At 37.9% G+C, this 19,657-nt stretch overlaps 1 protein-coding gene across 2 annotated transcripts; it reads left to right on the plus strand.

The window, feature by feature from the left end:
- The first annotated feature begins 29 nt into the window (after positions 1-29).
- On the plus strand, positions 30-18,961 carry ZBTB49 (zinc finger and BTB domain containing 49). 2 transcript variants are annotated; one of them, XM_058838350.1, is made up of 8 exons: positions 30-434; positions 1,462-1,635; positions 4,268-5,373; positions 10,726-10,772; positions 14,495-14,568; positions 15,308-15,390; positions 15,479-15,640; positions 17,567-18,961. In XM_058838350.1, exons 2-8 carry the CDS (start codon positions 1,484-1,486, stop codon positions 18,238-18,240), a joined length of 2,298 nt encoding a protein of 765 aa, XP_058694333.1. In that variant the 5' UTR covers positions 30-434; positions 1,462-1,483; the 3' UTR covers positions 18,241-18,961. The 2 variants fall into 2 exon arrangements, with proteins under 2 accessions (XP_058694333.1, XP_058694335.1); XM_058838352.1 differs by having other exon boundaries at positions 37-89.
- Positions 18,962-19,657: the final 696 nt, after the last annotated feature.

Below are 19,657 nucleotides of genomic sequence, written 5' to 3' on the forward strand. Positions count from 1 at the left end.
GGGAAGGAAGGGGAAGGGGAAGGGAAGGGGAGGGAGCGGCGGCGGAAGCGGCCGCTGGCGGGGATGGAGCTGGGAGGTGGTCGGAGCCGGTAAGCGCTGGGCTGGGCAGGGCCGGCTCCTGCCTTTCGGCCGCTGTCCCGCCCGTGCCAGGCCGCGCCGCGTTCCCCCGCCCGGGGCTGCGGGGCCGTGTCCCCCGGCACCGGCCGCTCGCCCGCCCTGACCCCGGGCAGAGCCGGCCCCAGCGAGGCAGATCCTCCCTCTGTCCCCTTCTGCGGCACGTCGAGCCCGGCTCCAGCCGGGCGAGGCTGAGAGGAACTTAGCCATAAATAGCGGCTGTGGCGGAGGGGTTCCCCCTGCTCGGGAGCGGCTCCCCGTGCCCGCCGGCCCCGTGAGGAGACACGCACCTGATGGATGAGAGGCAGTTCACTGTCAAAGTAATTGCAGGATGCCGTGGTGGGAGATGCACACAGAGAAAGCAAATTGATGTGCTTTATTTTAAAGCCTGGTCAAAACATGATAAGCATTAATAGAAGAAAAGCACAATATAATAGCCCTTCCATGTAATACAGCAGAAGGCAGGGAATCACAGAGTTACACAGGATAAATTAAAATGCGGAACCCTTATCGTTCCTGAAATTTGAAAATGGGGCGACCACTATCTGGTTATGCTTAGCAGAAGGTGGTTTTCCTACTTCATTCCTTAGAACAGGAAGGTTTTCTTCCTTCATTCCTAGTTAGAAGACTAGAAATTCTGTTTATCCTAATAGTTGGAGTTGTCATGTTTACAAGTGCACAGCGGAGCATTACATCCTTGTTACAAAAAAAAAAAAAAAAGGAAGCATGGAATTCAATGTAAATGTGTTGTGTTCAGATGTGACTTGTCTTTTCAACCTGTTTAGAGGGGATTTTTTTCATTTAGATATTACATTGTATTAAAAACAATACCATGCTAATGTGTCTAATTAATCAGATCCACAGTGGAAATGTATGTAGCTAGAACAGCAACAAATGTCTCAAATAATACTACTACTGTGTTCTCCCTTTTGAGTTAGAGGATGAAGAATCTGAGGTTTTCCTCTACAAAAGCTACTGATTTTGTACATGCAATATGGTTTTTGCATTAGAATCTAATTATTGTGGAAGTTGTTTAAATTGGGGTGCATTTTTTTTTTGTGGTTATGGAGCTCAGTTTATTGGCAGGACCGTTGCATTTCTGTGGATGCTCTTCTTTGTAAGCAAGGCTCTGTTAAAATCAGTATTTCATATCTATACTGCTGTGTATCTGTTGGTGAGTGATACTGTGACTCATCTTTAACCAGAAAAATGTCATTAGCAATCAAATTGCAGGTGTAAACTGAAGTCTGTTTCATTTGAAAGCTAAAATAAATGGCAAAAATGTTCTTAATATTTTAAATAAATTTTGCAATTCAATATTCATCTTAGCATTTTATTTCATTGCAGGTAATTGAAGTGATTTTCTAGCATGGACACTGTTGCTAGCCATAGCTGTCATCTTCTTCAGCAGCTACATGAACAGCGCATTCAGGGGCTTCTCTGTGACTGCATGCTGGTGGTGAAGGGTGTCTGCTTCAAAGCACACAAAAATGTATTAGCTGCTTTCAGTCAATATTTCAGGTATGTGATAGAAAATTCTTTTCTTTAAAATGTTAACTAAATGCTGCTGGCTGAGGTTTTCTCTGAGAAGGGTATTTTTTTCTTTTGGTCACAGACTGAGTTAACTCTTGGGAATGTAAGGAGAAAAGGGAAATTGTGCAGAGATAAAGCTGTGTCAAGTATTCATAGTATGCTCTTTGATTTTGACATTTTTTTTATTTACTTGCTTATCGTGCTTCATATAATGAAACATGGACCTGCATTCACTATTTCACCAGAAAAATATAACTGCTTACAAGGAACATAGCAGAGTATATGAACAGAGCCAGATAAGGGATATAATTGATAAAAAGTTATCCATTTCCAAATAATGGGACTTGTTTCATCAATTATTTTCTAAATAAAATGTGACTATATCAGTTATTAGTAAATCTCTGCTAATTCAGATTCTCAGAGACAACAGCTGTGTTTTAAAGTATACAGGTTACACCATTACACCACATCACTGCGTTCTTTCCCTTCTGTGCTGCCCTCAATTGTGCCCGTGAATTTTGGAGGGTGCTGGATCTCCCAGTTTAGTGTTTTATATTATTTATGAGTAAGCTGTTAGATTGGGCAGTTTTTAGACCTTGTTTTTTGAAACATTTCTAAAGCTTGACTGCTAATTCATTTGTAAGAAACCTATTTTTATGTTATGAACAGGAAAACAAGATAAGAAGTTCCTTTTTCTGCTCTAGTGGTATACTGCTGATGAAGTGCAATTATGCTCAAAGACCAAATTTTTAAAGTAGTCAAAAAGAGCTAAGAGCTCAACTCCTCTTAAAATTCAACAGGATATAAGTGGCTAATTAATTTAGGCTCTCAACCCAGATATATTCATTATAGTTTTGGTTTTAATTTAGATAGAATGGTCTAGATTTATGAAAGAGCTTGAATGTGGGCACTGGCTTCAGAGGATCCCCTGCATTTCTAAAGTTTCAGCATAGACTCACATTTTCTTAAGATTTAGAGCTCGTTGATATCATGCCCACTTTTAAGCAAAACCAAATTTGAGATTTAGCCCAATCCTTGAGGAACCATCAAGTTTGGGGCATTTTTTAGTGTAGGAAAGTGACTATATAAGAGTGACCTGACCCCACTTATTTGTCATTATTTACTGTGGGAGTATCAGGATTTTAATGGACTGGTACAGAGTTCTTGGCTGAGAAGGAGTATGAACCCACTTAATCTAGGACTGCTTGTTCATGTGAAGAGTTGTATCGCTGATACTGAGAGTACTTAATGTTGCAGTGTGTTTCTTGTTAATGGTATGTTCTGTTATTGCCCAAGTTGAACGTTTGGTCCAAATTATCACCCTGCCCAGACCCTCCCACCCCATGTTGTCAATCTACCCTGAGTCTCGTGTCAATCTGTCTTAGGCCACCGCATGCTTGGAATTCCACTTTAGAAATCTGCTAAACTTCGACGCTTGATTAGTCCATGTGACCAAATTTCTCCCCGCTACCTCCCTCATTGGACGATGATTTTGTGAACCCTGCCTTTTACCCTCCCCAGGATATCTCTGATTAGGTGATGCTTTGTACCCTCCCTTTGAACCGCCTCCCTATTTCAGCTGTTGCACGCTTGCATTTTCGGTCTTTTGCCCCCAGGATTCCCCAGAGCAATAAATCCTCTATTATCCCATGCAAAAGACCTCCCTCTCATCCTTGTCTCCTCAGAGCGCAGACTGACAGACAAAAAAGCCGTAGATCGAGTGCTCCAGTCACACCTCGGGTCATCCTGCTCCTGGGGTGTGACCCACTCCTGTCGCAGGCCGAAGTGATAGAGCCAGATAAGCTCCTGGCATTAACTTTACATTTACATTCAATAGTAAGAACTTTTGTGAATTCATTCAGTTTAAAGATTCAGTGACAATTCAGTGGGTATTGGTTGCACTGCTGTTTTAGGATTGTGTACCTGTACTCTTTGTTATTCTTTTACTTGGTACTTATCCAGAACCAGTAAAAAAAAAGTACTTTTTTTGATATGAGAGAATAATTGAAAATAATGCCATCTTCTTGTTTAATATTGCCATCCTCTTGTTGTATTTGTGGAGAAAGAACTAATGCTAAGAACTTTGGTAGGCTTGCTGATGGAGTTCAATGGACAAACTCAGTTGCCAGGGAAGAGTTTAGCTGATTTTGAGGTCTGTCTTCTCCATTTTGCTAGAAAATTTCTTATGTTCTGTTTGATTTGCCACAATGAAAGGAGAAAAACCATTCTGAGTCAACCAGTTCTGCAAATTGTCCATAATACACCTCTGCACCTAATATGTGAAGGACGGTGGATAAGAACCACAAGCATAGGATGTTATTTGAAAACATAGAGAAATGCAGAATTAGTTAGATAAAAGATAAGTTCGATAATGATCCTTTATCTAACTTATTCTTTTACTTTGATTTATACTTCAAGTGCACTAATGTAGGACTAATATATAAGACAAGTAATTGAGCAGTTTTGAGAAATTCATCTTCAAAAACACAGCAATCTAGGTAAGGCTTTAGAGTACAAACTTGTTTCATACCAAGCAGCTTATCTGAAATGCATGTATGTTTTTCTTATTGAAGTGTTTGGGAATTGTGTTTATATTTGAATATTTGCCTTATTTTATCAGGACCCTTTTCCAGAATTCTTCAGGCCAGAAGAATGATGTGTTTCACTTGGACATTAAAAATGTAGGCGGCATAGGCCAGATCCTGGACTTCATGTACACCTCCCACCTGGATCTTAGTCAGGACAATGTACAAGCTATGCTGGACATTGCACAGTGCCTCCAAGTGCAAAATGTGCTGAACATTTGCCACACCTTTTTAAAGTCTTCCACAGCTGTGGAGCAGGCAGCCAGTATGCCGTGTAATAGTGTATTTTCACTGCAGAATGCTTTGGGTTCAGATACCGGCTGTGCTGGTGACGGCTATGGGACAAACCTATTGCCTGAGTGCTCAGCTGACACACAGACTAACAAAGTCTTGGCTGAGCACCACTCACATGCATCACAGTCTGTTAATCTGCACACCCCATCAGGTGATGGACAGAAACCACCACAAGATTCCTTAGATGGCAACTGCACAGAGCTTCCATTTAAACAACCAAGTTACTACTATAAACTACGCAACTTTTACAGCAAACAGTTCTATAAACAAAACGCTTGCTCTGATCACGAGAGAGGAGCAGAACCATCCTTTTCTTACAACACATCCACAGAAATAAACACAGTGGAGAATAATTCTTGCACTGTCAATCACTCTGAGTGTATTCTGGAAACCACTGATCATTTACCATCAAACTTTCTGGTTCAGTCTGCAAGTGAAGCTGCTCCAGACCAAAATGCAGAGAGCACAGTTCTGCAGCCGACCAGACAAATGCGACTGAAAAAGGCAATACACCTCAAAAAGTTAAATTTTCTAAGATCTCAGAAATCTGCAGAGCAGCCGCCTGAGCCCCAAAGAGATGACAGTAGAGTGACAGAAGTAGTTGAACCTGTAAATGAAAGTATCACGGACACGACACATGTTAGAGTTACTGATGAAAAAGAAGCTGAAGATTTAGTGAATTCAGAGAATTTTGAACAAACTGTTGAAGTGGAAAGATCTCGAGGTCCTTTGGAACAAGAAGGACAATCACAGACTCTTCAGTCACAGAAACAATATACTTGTGAGTTATGTGGGAAGGCTTTCAAACATCCAAGCAATTTGGAGCTACATAAAAGGTCTCATACAGGTACAGTTACCAGTTACTTGGTCTGCAGGCCAAATATTTCAATTACAGAGAATATCTTGCAGTGTCTCTTGATTCAGAGATGCTGTTTAAGGGTCTACTTTCAAAAGGCTGTGGTTTGTTTTGTTTTTTTAATGGATAATCATACAGGAATAAAGAACTGTAATACCGAGTTTTGCTGGGAGTTGTAGAAAAGATTTCTCCTATGTATTTGGGGATTTGGCTGCTTTTTCAAAGAAAATTGTGTGAATTTGATGAAAATGACATTTCAATGAAAATTTTGGTTTCTTCCTGCATTTCAATGAGTCATTTCTAGTCAGTTTGTCAGGTGGGCTGGATGTTTGAGCCAGATGACAATAAAAGGTGTAAATGAATAAATGGTACTATAAGTATACTGGAATACCTCTGTTCTCTCTGGTCATATATTCATTGTAAGATACAAGTGATTGGGGCTTGGAAGTAATTTTTTTTTAACCTGTAGAAATATGCCTTATAGCAACTTTAATTGTGTTTACCTTGAGAGTAAGGCTCCTTCAGGCTGCAGAGTAAATGAGAATTTTGAATTAATGTACTTTGTTTTAAAAGTTTACAGGTAATATTTTTAAACCTAACATAGATTTATTTTTAAGTATATTTTTATTGTAGTGGAAAACAAGACCTAGTTTAATTTCAAATTAATTAGTTTGTCTGTTCAATTTAACCAGCATTATTAGATATGCTTCTTTAGAAGAGTTTTTAAGAATTACCTTGTCTAGGCAAGGTAAAAAAATTGATTCGAAGTCCTTGAGATGATATAATTCCTGGTTAAGCTGTTGAATATTTTTTGCTTTTCTTTTTCCTTGTATTAAATATACAAATGCATCTCTCTCAATCTTGTCAAATAAACATCACTTTGGAAATGATCATACACGTATTGGTAATTTGACACATATTGGTAATTTGACACTAAATGTGAAACTCAGACATTAATTTATTTTAACTGATCCTTAGAATTAAAAATTTATTTTTCTATTTTACTCATAGAAAAATCTTTCCAGAATCTGGTAATATGAACATTTTGCATTAGCTTCCTGAAGTTTTCAATTGTTAGCTATAACTGCTTCTGTATGCTCATGTTTCTAATATTTTTTTTTAATTTGTTCCCCTGTGAAAGAGTAGCATATGCCTCTTACCTAGAGCCTCTTTTTTTCTTGTATTTTTTGAATCTTATCTGATTTGAGCTGGTATCATCAGGTATATTTTAATACCCTAGATTTTCAGGAAAATACATGATCAGATAGAAGACAAGAGCATCTAGAAAAGTTCCAGCTAAAGGAGAGACTGCAGTAACATCAGTTTGTGCTAGAGAGACCCCAGGGTTTGGGAATTCTCTAATGCTTTTCACACACCATTTTCTTCCAGTAGTTTTCAAAAACTCCAGATTTGAATGCTAGTTAATAAAGCACTAGCATTCTTCTATGGATGACAAAAGTGTAAGAGCCCAAGTTTAACAAATAATAAGCACATCAATGGATAGAAAAACTGAGGCAAGGATATGAGTAGAAATGCCTGTTTGCTTCCCTGTTATTTTTGGGAATTATTCCCTGTTATTTCCCTTTTATTAATGTTAATTTATTTTTAAATAGCCAGGTAGTGCAAAAAGAGTATTTGGAAAATTGCAGTGGATAGTGAGTAGGATGTTGATACTGGAAAGAGCTGTAGCAGAAGGTACAGGGCACCTCTGTGTTGTTACTGTCAGGTACACTGGTAGTACGTAATGTAAGTGTAGTAGTAATGTAAGTGTATGCTAAAAGCCATTTCTGTTCATCTGCCTCTTCAGAAAGCATAACGGATTACTAGCTAATCCATTTTATTAAAAAACACTAATTTTCTTGAGCTAAGCAAAAGGGTTAGCAGGCATTTAAGTATTACAGTGCTCACTGAAAGCCCTCCCAATATGACTTTGCTGAAGAGATGGAAGAAATGGACATGTCACACTGGAAAACCTGTTTTTAACCCAAAAATGACAATTCTTACACCACAAGTGCTGGGGTGGTCCAGTTGTCAAGAAAAAGCATGTGTGAAATTCTCTGTCCCTGTGCACTAGGAACTGCTAAAGAATTTGCAGGTTAGCATGGGTGCACTGATGAGTTCTCTATATGAAGGCAGCCAAACTGTTCAACAGCCATTGTCCTGGCATGTCTGGCTGTTTGAGTTGTATTGCTTGTGGACATTTAAAGGAATCTCTAAACAGAGAGTACTGCACTGACTTAGGATGATTTTGACTGAATGTTATAATTTGCTCTTTATTATTATATTGACTTGTCTGAAAAAAATGAAGCAAGTCTGTACTTGTGCAGGAACATCCAGTGGTTTTGTTGGGGTATTTTATGTATTTTCAGGGAGCATCTCAAAAGACCAACCCAAAACAAACTTGGACCAATGGAAAAAACTCTTGGCAGGATGGAATGCAACAGGAAGGGAGTAGCACTGCCATGTAATACATTGTTGATCCTCAGCCTTTTCATTCCGAGGTTTGCTTGAGCAACTTCCAGCATTCCTTGCCTTAGTGAGTTTAGCTCCTCACCTTTGCCATCTCATCAGGAGCACCACTTCTGCCTTCATGCCTTTCTCCTCAGGAGCTGACATGACACTGCTTTGATCACTGTTGTGATCACTGTAGTTTATCTTCACCTCTTCTTGCAGAATGTTGAACAAGAAAGGATGCAACAGAATATAGAAAGGACAAGGCAGCACAGGGGTTCAAAAGTGAAGTCCCCTGGGTTAGACACTGTCTGAATTGTATTCAGTTACTACTTTTCTCCAGTTTTTCTGTATTGCTGTTGATCCAGCCATGGGTCCCACTATTGTGTACTTTATCTTCTTGCAGGGTGTTGAACAAGAAGGATACAATCCTGGTACTCCCAGATGAGGTTTTTGGTTTGGAATTTATTGACAGTTGTAGAATCATAGAATAATTTAGATTGGCATGGATCTCCTCAGGTAATCAGCTCCAGTTTCCTGCTCAAGGCACATCAAGTTAGATTGGGTTGTTTTGCTCGTGACCATGCGTAGTGAAAATTTTGGACATCTCCAAACACAGAGTTTCCACAACCTCTCCAGACAATCACTCCCAGCGTCTGACCACCCTCATGGGGTAAAAGATTATGTATCTGATTGGAATTTGTCATGATCAAATTGCATCTGTCACCTCTTGTCCTAAGACTGTGTACCAGGAACAACCTGCTTGCATCTGCCTTCTCAGGCCTTAGGCAGCAATGAGATTTCCTGTTTGCCTTCTTTTCTTAAGGCTCCAGACATGGTCTCACCAGTGATAGGTGAAGAATAGTCTTCAGCTTATTAGTTCAGGTAGTGAGGCTAATTGCTTCTGAGCAATAGATTACTTGATAAGCCCACTGGTTTGGAATTCTATGCAAGTGCAAAATTGTTCTCCAAAAAGGAATTTGATGTTTCTTTTTTAAAAAAAAAACCTTTGTTTTACCTTTATCTTCGGGGGAAAACCTCCAATTCATTACATCGGTGCAGTTAGAATGAGGCTGCATGCAGCCTACAATAATAGTTTGGAGCAATTTGAGCCTCCAATTCCTCACCTCTCCCTCTAGGCATTTCAGAGTGGATTCCTGTTCAAATACTATTCTCTAGGTCTCCTGTAAGTTTTTTTATAGGTAATTTCTGCAAAAATTGCTTACTAGTGTTTTTTGTCCTCCATTTCCTATTATCTTGATGCTTTTATGGCTTTCAGAATCCTTTCAAGTTGCTACAGATCTGGCTCCCTGTTGGTTTCATTTATATTTGTGTTATCAGTATCAGAATTTTTGGTGTTTTGCAAGTTTAAAGCCATAATGAAATCAAGCCTCAGTGCTCTTTATAGTTGAGTGACTTCATAGTTGATTTACTGGTTTCATTATTTTTGTCTTTAATTGAAGGAAAGCTTTCTTAAAACTACCAGATTTCCATTCTTTATTAAGTAGACAAAGTAGATAAAGCCTCAAGCTGTCGGACAAATTGCAAGGTTGCAATCTGTGAAGTAACATAACTGTGTGTTTCCTGTGTTTTAAAATCTAAAGAGAATTGCATTTAGTCCTTGATCCTAAAAAATGTTGGAAGAACTTCATCAGGAGGAAAGGAAAATGGAATTCACACACCTGGATATAATAGATGTTGCTTGTAACACTTCCAAGGATGGAGGAAAAAACTGATGTAGAGAATACTTAATGGAAGAGAAGCCAAGAGGTCTTCTGTAAAGTCAGGAAAATTAAAATTAAAGAAGTAAATAAAAATCTTTAGACAGATTATTTAATCATGACCAAGATGAAACACAGTGTAATGTTGTAAGATCTCTTTTTCCCTTTAGAAATATTCTGTTTTCAAAATCACATGGATTTACACTAGTTTTGTTGCCCTGCACATGTGGGACAGATTGTAAATGTCCTTTAAATGTGCAGTTAGACTCATGAAAGATGATAAGTGTGTGTCATTGAATCAATGGTATTTGAGCATCATTTTTGTTTTCAAAATTCTAAAAGATGCACATAAAATTTTATCAGCAGTGTAGGAAACCAAGAACTAAGATGGGGGAATTAAAAAACACCTTTATGAAATACTGTAGAGGAGAAAAATTACTACAAAAACGTATTTGTCTTAACAGCAAGAGAATTTAAGTGTTGTACAATCACATTCTAGACTGAGAGTCAGGTTGTTTTGGAAAGCTAATGTGGGCTCACCAGTTTTTACTAAAGCTGCCAATCTGTTTTTGGAGATTGAAGGATAACAGTTACATGTATAAATTCAGAATTTTGGAGCAAAATGCTTAGGCAATATTCAGGTACTTCTATATATATAGGATGAGAATTTGAAGGCAAATACATATTTTATGGAAGTGAATGGCTATGTGCTGAGCAGAGATGTATGGTAGACATTAAAATCAGAAAACACAATTCTTCCAAATCAGCTTCCCTTCATTCCTCCTCTTTTATAAGAATGTGTCTCTGTGCAAGTGAAAAATCAGGTGCCCTTCCCATCACTGTTGTTGTTGGACCTTGTCATCTATTCTGTTCCTCCTGGTGATATGATACTCCTTTCATTTCAAATCAAAAGTATTTTCAAAAGATTAAAACCTGCACCAATCCATATCAAAACTCTTCCACTTGTTTTGAAGGATAAATTCTGAACAAGTCTGCTTTAGAAACTTAGTGGTAAAAGCTGTATTTACCTCTTGAATTTCCCCTTAAATACATGGGTAAGTGTCCTTCTGGGGATATTTTTTGCTCTTACATGTTTTAAAAGGAAATGTACCAATTTTATTTATGTTCTACGGCAACTATTAGAAGTTCTGTGTTCTGTTTCTTCTTTTAGGTGAGAAACCTTTTGAATGTAACATTTGTGGGAAACACTTCTCACAGGTGGGAATATTTTATGTATTATGGTACTTTGACTTGAAATGCATCTGTGTTGATTCTAAAAATCATGCATTTAAGATTAGATTTTTTTTTTTTGTTCAAAGACAGAATTCACTTTAGGGATAAATTATTAAAATGTCTTGTTTCAAAATAACACATCGAATGTTTTAGATTTCTTTGATGCATTCCATGTCTTTGATTCTGTCTGCTTTCAGTAGATGTGTTATGTACTTTACCTTCAAATGAATGTTTAAGTGTACAGAGCCACAGCTATATTTGAAATACAAAGAACATTAATTTCCAAACTGTTCTTTTGCTTTATGCTTAGAGGTATGTTGTGACTAGCATTTTTACAATATCTGAAAAAAGTGGAGGTTCAAATTTTATATAATGTTGTATTCACAATACAGTTTCATCTTCCTAAATGGCATAAATTATTAAGTAGATTTGAGTCAGATGAAAAGAATTTGTATCCATATAACTGGGCTCAGTTTCTTTCAGTGAGAATACCACCACATCTCTGAAGTGACAATACTCAACTATGATTAAAAAAGCTTCTGGTGAAACTCCCTACTTACGTACAGGGCCTAAACTTTAGCTGCTTTATTTGCCCTCCAGTGTTTACTTCCTCTTCTGGGTACAACAACTAATTTTGTATTTCTACAAATTTCATGCCTAGTTGTCTCACATTTCCAAAATGTCTATTTACTTTCTGATTTTGTGGTTGAGATGTGCACGTGTAAGTAGAGCAGAGAGTAATCAGGTGCATATTTTTATACTAAGATTACATAATTATTGTCAAAAAGCTTTGGCATTTCTTATGGGTCCTGGTTTAAGAATTGGAGCTATGTGCTTTTTACCTACCCACCCACCACTGGTTGTGCTGCTCTTGCTTCATTTTCACAGCCCACCAGTGGGCCTTGTTTGACCCATGAATCTGATGCCTTTGTGTCCTCCACCTTGTTGCTAAATATGAATATAAGAATGCATCCAATGAAGAATACTGTTTCATCGTGCTTATTGGGCAATTTTCAGAAAAACTGGACCTGCTTTTTAGGCAAAGAAGAGCATTTTCATTAATTTTGATGGCTGAACTTCTAGTTACTAAAAGAAAAACATGGATATTTCAAATTCTGTTAGTAGTATTTTTGGCAAATAAAGTTGGATTCTGTACTACTACAGTGGAGGAAGAGTGCCACACAGAGTGTATGACAGGCATGACAGACTCCTCATGCAATAGTCTTTGTTTGTCTTTAATTACAGAAACAAACAAAACCCCTGACAAAACTGGAAATTTCTGCCTTTTAATGAAACTTCCCTTCCCTCCATGTTAGCTCACTTGCCTGGAGGTGTGGGTAGATAAATATTCGTGGGCAATCCCTACACATCCAGCATAGCGCCAGAGCTTTCAGCCTCTGTGCTGCAGTTCTTCTCTGCTCATAAAGGGGCCTTGTATATTGCTGGGGTACTTGCCTTTGAATCCTGCAAATAAGTAAGATTCCACTCACCAGAAAGTAAGATGCAAGGATAATTATTATCTACTTTTTGCTTAAAATACCATCTCCAATCTTGTCCTTTATCTTCTCTGTCTGAAAGCACAGAAATAGAAACACTTTTCTTATTTAAGCCTTCATGTTCTGTACTTTTGAGACAGTGCAGCTGTTGGGCCTGGTGGGTTGTCTGCTCCTGCTGAATGTAGCTGATGTGCTGTGTGTTGGAATGTGGAGCAGAAAATGAAAGAAGTAGGGGGAAATGTTGAGGGAACTCGTAGTTGGGAATAAACAGCCATAAAAGTCTTTGATTTTTTGAGGAAAACATTCCTTTACTTCCAAGCCTGGATCTTCTCTTACTGCTTGTACACAGCTTGTTGTGATGTGAACCCTCTCTGGCTGGTGATCCAGGATATTGTGTTTTACCTCCTCCTGCAGAGATTCTTTCAGGGACCCACTGCATCAGTTGCTTCACTTTGGAAGCTTGCCACTTACAAAAGGACTAACTCTGGTGTATCTCTCTGGTCTCCAAATTTTTGAGGAGGTCTATGCAACCATTTAGAGGATTCTTCTGAGCTTTTTTTTTTTTTCTTGCACTGAAATGGGGGCAGAAATCACCTTAGGGTTTGTTTTTCATTGGGGTGGCATGTGATGCTTTAACCAAGCATCACATTGTTGTGTGCTAGCTTTAAAGCTTAAGAAAGGATACAAGCTAATGATGTTTTTACCGTGATTTGTCTTAGAACAGTTAGTAACAAGCTTAGCCCTCATTAGAAGGAGAAGACATAGGCTTGTAACAAAGAAACAGATCTACTTGCAGCTTTCTGCAAAATGTCTTTATTCTTACTTAATATATACCTATATTAATATATATACTTATATATTATTAATGTATACCTAATATGCCTTTGAGGGAACTATTTCAAGATAGTTGTTTCTCTTCAAATTCATCCTCTGTCTTTATCTGGAATAACTTTCAAATGCCCATGAAAGTGTTTGTTTGTGACATGGATAGACGTAAAGGTTCTGTCTTTTTTTTTTGTATGTTTTTCTAAAACACACTGTGGCATAAAATTCCTTGTCTTTGAAAAGCAAAAATTATTCCATGGTTTATCTTCTTCCCCAGAAATAAGTACCTAATGCCTCTCTTTGAGTGGATTTCAGTATTAGAAAGTTTGGCCTTAGAGAGCAGTTGTTCAGTCACACCGTTGTCTGAAAAAAATTTATGGGGGTTGAAGAAAGCTCTTTCAGGGTTCAAACATTGATCCATTCGATGCTGTCCTGTGTGTGTGTGTCTGCAGTACTTGAGTTCTGGTACATGATAAGATCTGATTACAGTGATAGATCACAACAGGTAATTTATTATCTAAATGAGCCAGAAGGAATTCGTCTGGGTCTTATTTTTGTTATCTTACTGTGACTGATGAGGACATGATAATCTTTGCATCCCAAATTTTCTTTCCCAATGTAAAGGACTTGATGTTTCCTTAGCCAAATCAAAACCAGGCAGTTATCCATCAAAAAGGTTTAAAAACTGACTGTGGAAGTGTGCACAATGTATGGAACATCTGCAGCTCTTCCACAGGGTGTGTCTTATTGTTTGAGAACTGGACTCAGTGGAGTAGCCATTCACGAGGACCAAGTATTTTCTGTACTTCCTGTTCTGCTTTATTTTTGGTATGAGTAAATAATTTCAGGTTAGGAGCATCTGAGTATTTTATGGATAGAAAAATATTTTCCCTGTTATTTTCTTTTTGTCCACCTGATAGGTGAATTCAGACATGTATTGTTACATATGTGTAACAATATTTTATTTGTAGGACAGGGAAAGTGAAACTAACATGAACTGTATTGCTAGTAAGTTAGTAAATTTTCATTTCACATTCTTTGCATTCTAGATAGTGTAATTTTTATTTATAATTGGATCTGCTTTCAATTATAGGTCTTTCTTTTCTCTTAGCATTTCATTTCAGGCTTCTTGTTTTTTATTTTTTTCCCCTATTTCTCTTCTTGTCAATGGATAATTCCATACATAAACAATTTGATGTTGAAGTGCATGGTAGTCTGTCTTTACTAGATAAGAATTCTTGAGTTCGTACATGCTTTGTAGTCTTCACTGCCTTAGAAGTAAGAATAAGAAAAGCCAGTCTCATAGTTCCCATCATTGTTTTGGTTTTTTTTATCTGCATACAACAGACAAGCTGAATTTAAATGCCTAAATTGCTCTCCCTTCAGGCAGGTAATCTCCAGACACATTTACGACGACATTCTGGTGAGAAGCCGTACATTTGTGAAATCTGTGGGAAGAGGTGAGAATTGTTCATCTTAGTAAAGATAACATGAAAAAAATTCTTCATGTTTTCTCCTAATCTTCATGATAAACTACAGGCCAAGAGCTAAGGCAGCATGCTGTTCAATTTTGTTTAGAAGGTTCTGGGTTTAAATGTGTGCTGATGGGATTAAAATATATAAATGTTTGCAGCTGACTTGCTGTGAGTAAGATAATCATGTCACCAGAGCTTGTGGTCTAAATTTTTTGTGTATTGGTATGTAGATAAGAATAGCATTGAGTATATTTTGTTGTGTTGTATTTATTGTGTTGTATATTGTTGTGTGTATTTTGAACAGTGTGAGTCACAATAAATCATGCAGGTTTGTACCTTTCCCTCACTTTTTTTCATTACTTGGTGATATTTTTATTTTTATTTTTTTTCATTTCATGATATCCTGAAGTATGGGAAATTTGACAAATTTAAGCAATTTATTAGCAATTAAATAATTCTGCTAGCTAACAGGTGACATAAAATACACTAATGCAGGAATAGCATAAAATACAGAGTGAATTAGTAACATTAATGATAAAAATGTTTTTTTGGAAGTTTTTTTTCTGTTTAAAAATGTTTTCTTAGTTGCATCCATTTATCTGTGTTTTAGGTCTTAGTCTTTGTTTAGAACATCAGGCATTCATTCAAGCCAATTTCCATATGATAGTTTAGGGAAATAAGGGCCTTATGAAGACACTAATTTGGTTTCTGTGTTGTGTTGCAGATTTGCTGCTTCTGGTGATGTTCAGCGTCATATAATTATTCATTCTGGAGAAAAACCTCACCTGTGTGATATCTGTGGCAGAGGTGTGTAAGAACCAAAGTTTCTGCCTTGAGTTTTTTGACTGAAAAGTGAGGAGTCGTTTTAATCTCAGAGTCTGTCACATTTTTCTAGGTTTCAGTAACTTCAGTAATTTAAAGGAGCACAAAAAGACGCATACAGCAGATAAAGTATTCACCTGTGATGAATGTGGGAAGTCATTTAATATGCAACGAAAATTGGTAAAGCACAGGATAAGGCACACTGGAGAGAGACCATACAGCTGTTCAGCTTGTGGTAAGGTTCACTGTGCATTGCTTGGTTGTGCCTTTGCTTTTCAAATGATGAGTTAAAGTTCCTCTGTCAACAGAATAACAATTAATCAAAACTGTTTTAAATTGAAGTACCATGTTGTGAAAGTCAGTCACAAAATTTTCTATCTTGCATGCTTAACAGTCTTTCATTTTGTGTAATAAACTCCTTTATTTTTCTCATAAGTTTAAGGAGAATTTCAGTTGAAAATTAAAGAAAATAAGTCAGAGGAATCAACATTGTATGTGGTTGCTAACATATTTGCTAAAGAGCTGCTCATAGTAGCTGCTTCAGAAATAGATTTATTTTCAGAATAGTCCTTTCTGATGGAAAGTTAGGTTTGACATCACTTGGCTATTGATGAGGTCTTTTTTTTTTTCCATTTGCATACCAAATGCATTGATTTTAACTCCATGCACCCACAGAGTCTGATAATAACAACCTTTCATTAGTTTGCTTCAGACTCTGGAATAAAATCAAAACTTGATCAGACCACCCATTTTCAAAATCTGTTAGGTACACCATACTGACAGGAGGTCTGAAAATGGCTTTTGATCAGCTCCAACCTGATCTCACAGGTTGCTTAGCATCCTACACAGTATTTTTTTCTTTGCCATTATGTGCTATTTTGACAGAATTTCATTCATGTTTTGAGGAATTAGCTTTGGAGGAGTGTAGCTTCATATGTTCAAATCCAACTGCAGTATGTTTTATTTGCAGTGTCTTAAGGCACAAGAAAAAGCAAATATTATCAGGAGGCCTTGCATCAGAATGACAAAATAGATACACAGGATACGAAAGTAAAAACAATCAGTTTGTTGCTGTCATTAAACAGCTTGTTTTCATTTTGTCTTGTAGTAGTCTTTTGAATACTTTTGATTTTAGCCAAGTCATCTTATTCTGAAAAGGCAAAAATTGTGCAAAGAGGATCTGATGAAGCATTAAGAAATCATTCACACTATGCACAAAATCCAGATGTATTACTCCAGTAATTTTTAATCTTATCATTACTGCTTAATGGCTGTACTGAAGAGAAATCTGTGCAGCAAAATAAACAGAATGCTGCTGAAAATTGAGGCTTCAGTTTTATTGGGCAGTCATTTAATATGGTTAATTTTAGTTGGTATCTGTCCTCACAAAATAAATGAAATGAAAATCACAAGCTTACTTCTACTATTTTAAAAAATATGAGGGGTCTGATTCATGTGGCAATTCTGGAAATTAATTCTCTCTTTTTCTGCTTGTTCCTGTATAGTTTGCCTTGGTTCAGCCTCAGACTCTTTTCTTAGCAATATAGTGATTGAGCTTATTAGAGTTTGTAGCTTTGAAGATAGACAAGCAGTTGAATATTTTTCTGTATTCTAGTCTTTGCAGCAATAAAAAATTACAGTTCTCACACATTATCTGGCTAGAATATAAAAAAGGACTGCTGCATTACGTTAGCCTAAAGTTAACAAAAAAGCTAACTTTGTCAGCAGTTTGAGAGTAGCTCCTTGGTAATGAACAATCCTTTTCTTTCTATGATGCAGCTCTCACTGGAAGAATATATTTAGAAGCTTATCAGAATACTGTTTTTCCAGACAGACAAATTAAATTGATAGTTTAATTTTTTTTTTTCTCCGTGAAGATTAAGACAAACTGAGAGCACTCACGGCTTTCAAGTACTAATGGATGTTTCTGTCTCTGGAGACAAAAGCTGAACCCATTCATTGGGAAACACCAGTTAGAAAACCAGATCAAGAAGAAGAAACAAGTTAATGGAATTGTAAAAATAGATGGAACTTGTTTGAACCTGTTCTAGATAAATGGTGGGACATATGATACCTTATCGCTTGATAGTTTTTCTGTAATGAAAACATGTTTATTCTTGTGTTGAGAACAATATCTGAATCTGTCACTTGTGCCTTGTAGGGAAATGTTTTGCAGGCTCTGGTGACCTGCGCAGGCACGTGAGGACTCACACTGGGGAGAAGCCCTACACCTGTGAGACGTGTAACAAGTGCTTCACTCGCTCGGCCGTGCTGCGGCGGCACAAGAAGATGCACTGCAAAGCCTCTGAGGAGGGGCCCAACGCACTCGAGGAATTTACTCAAGGGATTGAAACGCCCGACCTTGACAAGTCCCAGAGCTCTGACTCTTTTGGCCCAGAAATGTCAGTTACATTGTTACCGGTGTCTGTTAAATTTCCCGTTCATCCAACTGGAAACTCCACTGAATTTGACAGTTCCGCGGATTCTTACTGTAAGCTGCGGTCAATGATCCAGCACCACGACTCAGCAAACCCGGAGAAACTCGGCGTGGATTCTGCTAAACTCCTGAAAGGCCAGGCACAGGCGGCTCCACCGCCACCCTATGCTTACTCAGACGTCGATGTGGCCGCAGCAGAGGAGCCCCTGCAGTCGGGTGGCGTTGCCATGATCCGCTCCTCCGCGGCGGGCCTGGACGGGCACTGCAGCAGCGAGGCCCTGGGCAGCCGGGCCTCCTCTGCCGCTTACAAGAGTAACGAGGGCCCCTTCTTCTCCAGCATGACCCTCTGGGGCTTGGCGATGAAGACCTTGCAAAATGAAAGCGAGTTGGAGCAATGAGGGCTCAGCTGACTGTATCAAAACTTCTTAGAGGCGTTTCATGCTAATGTGGCTGCAATTGTGCTGCAGCATAGAGAGCTCACAGAAGTTTTTAAGCTGGGTAGCTTGGACACTGGCAGGAATCGAAGTGCTCATTCCCAGAGCCACGTGTAGGCTGCCTTTACTTACACTGCTTCTCAGCAAAGTTTAAATGCACTGTTGGGGACCTTTGTTGTTCTGTGACTGCACTGTGTAGCTCCTGTGTTATTGCCATGATTTATGAAAATTTGCTGCCGACTAAATTTACCATTTAACTTGGAATTTTTTACATGATAATGGAGGAAAGGTTGGCCAGTGTCTAAGTTCATGATATGGGTACAGTTCCAAGTATGGGTCATCAGAGATGTGTGAGGGTGTAGATATGACAGGAGGAAAATGCTTAACCAATCCCTAGTGAACCTGAGTTTCAGTAGTGGCTTTCTTACCAGTAGGGTCATCTGTTTACAGGACCTGAGTATTGTGACATTAAATTTAAATGTTAAATACTGGGCAATATTTGTGATAGTGCAAAGTAACTGTATATCTAGAAACTTTATTTTTTTACAATAAAAGTTTTTTTTAGTATTTTATAAACTATTTTGCACAGCAGATTATTTGTACAATGAAAGCCAAGATCAAGTTGTGAATAAAGGGAAATTGTTTTACATTGCTCAATGTATTTTGTCTTTCTGTGAAGGATTTTCAGTAACAGTTCCATCTATTCCAGGTATCTTTACAATGCTAAAGGGGATGCCATCACAAGAAGAGATGCACTACAAAATAAATGTAAGCAATACACCACTAGGTTGTCTTGTATTTGAATGAATATAAAACATTGGCTAATTAATGGAATAAATAGACTGTTACAGAATAGAAACATTGCTTAGAGGCCTTTTTCTGCATGGGTGCTTTGAACAGTTGCTGCATTTCAAACTGCTTGCTACAGATACTTGACTGTCTGTGGAAAGTTAAAGCTTAGAAAATACAGCATTCTATCTTTTTAAGGTGGTCACCAATTTTTTCCTCCCAATAATTCAAAACTAGTTGTTTGATCTCATTGTATTAACCACAACCAATACCCTACAATTTGGGGCTTCACTTCCTTACTTCCTTTACTTGGTCCCTGTACCTTCCTGAACTGCTTTCAACCTGAGTTAAAATGAGAGAGTGTTTCTGGCCAGAGTACAGCACGCCTTCAGACAAAAGAGGCAGTCCATTATGCTGTCTGTGTGTGTCTCAAAAGATACACATTTCTCTCAATAGTCATTTAATATTATGGAAAACTTTTTTTACTACATTAACAGACCAGTTAAAAAAAAGAAAAATTAGCTGCACTGGAGAGAAAATTGGAATTTTTTTCTTCACCTTTCTTTTCTTGTAGTGCACATGTACTAGAAAA

This window comes from Poecile atricapillus, chromosome 4, assembly GCF_030490865.1.
Source record: "Poecile atricapillus isolate bPoeAtr1 chromosome 4, bPoeAtr1.hap1, whole genome shotgun sequence".
NCBI lineage: Eukaryota > Metazoa > Chordata > Aves > Passeriformes > Paridae > Poecile > Poecile atricapillus.

Coding starts and splice junctions, on each gene's coding strand:
- ZBTB49 (XM_058838350.1), top strand. CDS start 1,484: ATGGACACTGTTGCTAGCCATAGCTGTCATCTTCTTCAGCAGCTACAT. Junction 10,773..14,494: donor GTGGGAAACACTTCTCACAG/GTGGGAATATTT, acceptor CTCTCCCTTCAG/GCAGGTAATCTCCAGACACA. Junction 15,391..15,478: donor GTGTGATATCTGTGGCAGAG/GTGTGTAAGAAC, acceptor ACATTTTTCTAG/GTTTCAGTAACTTCAGTAAT.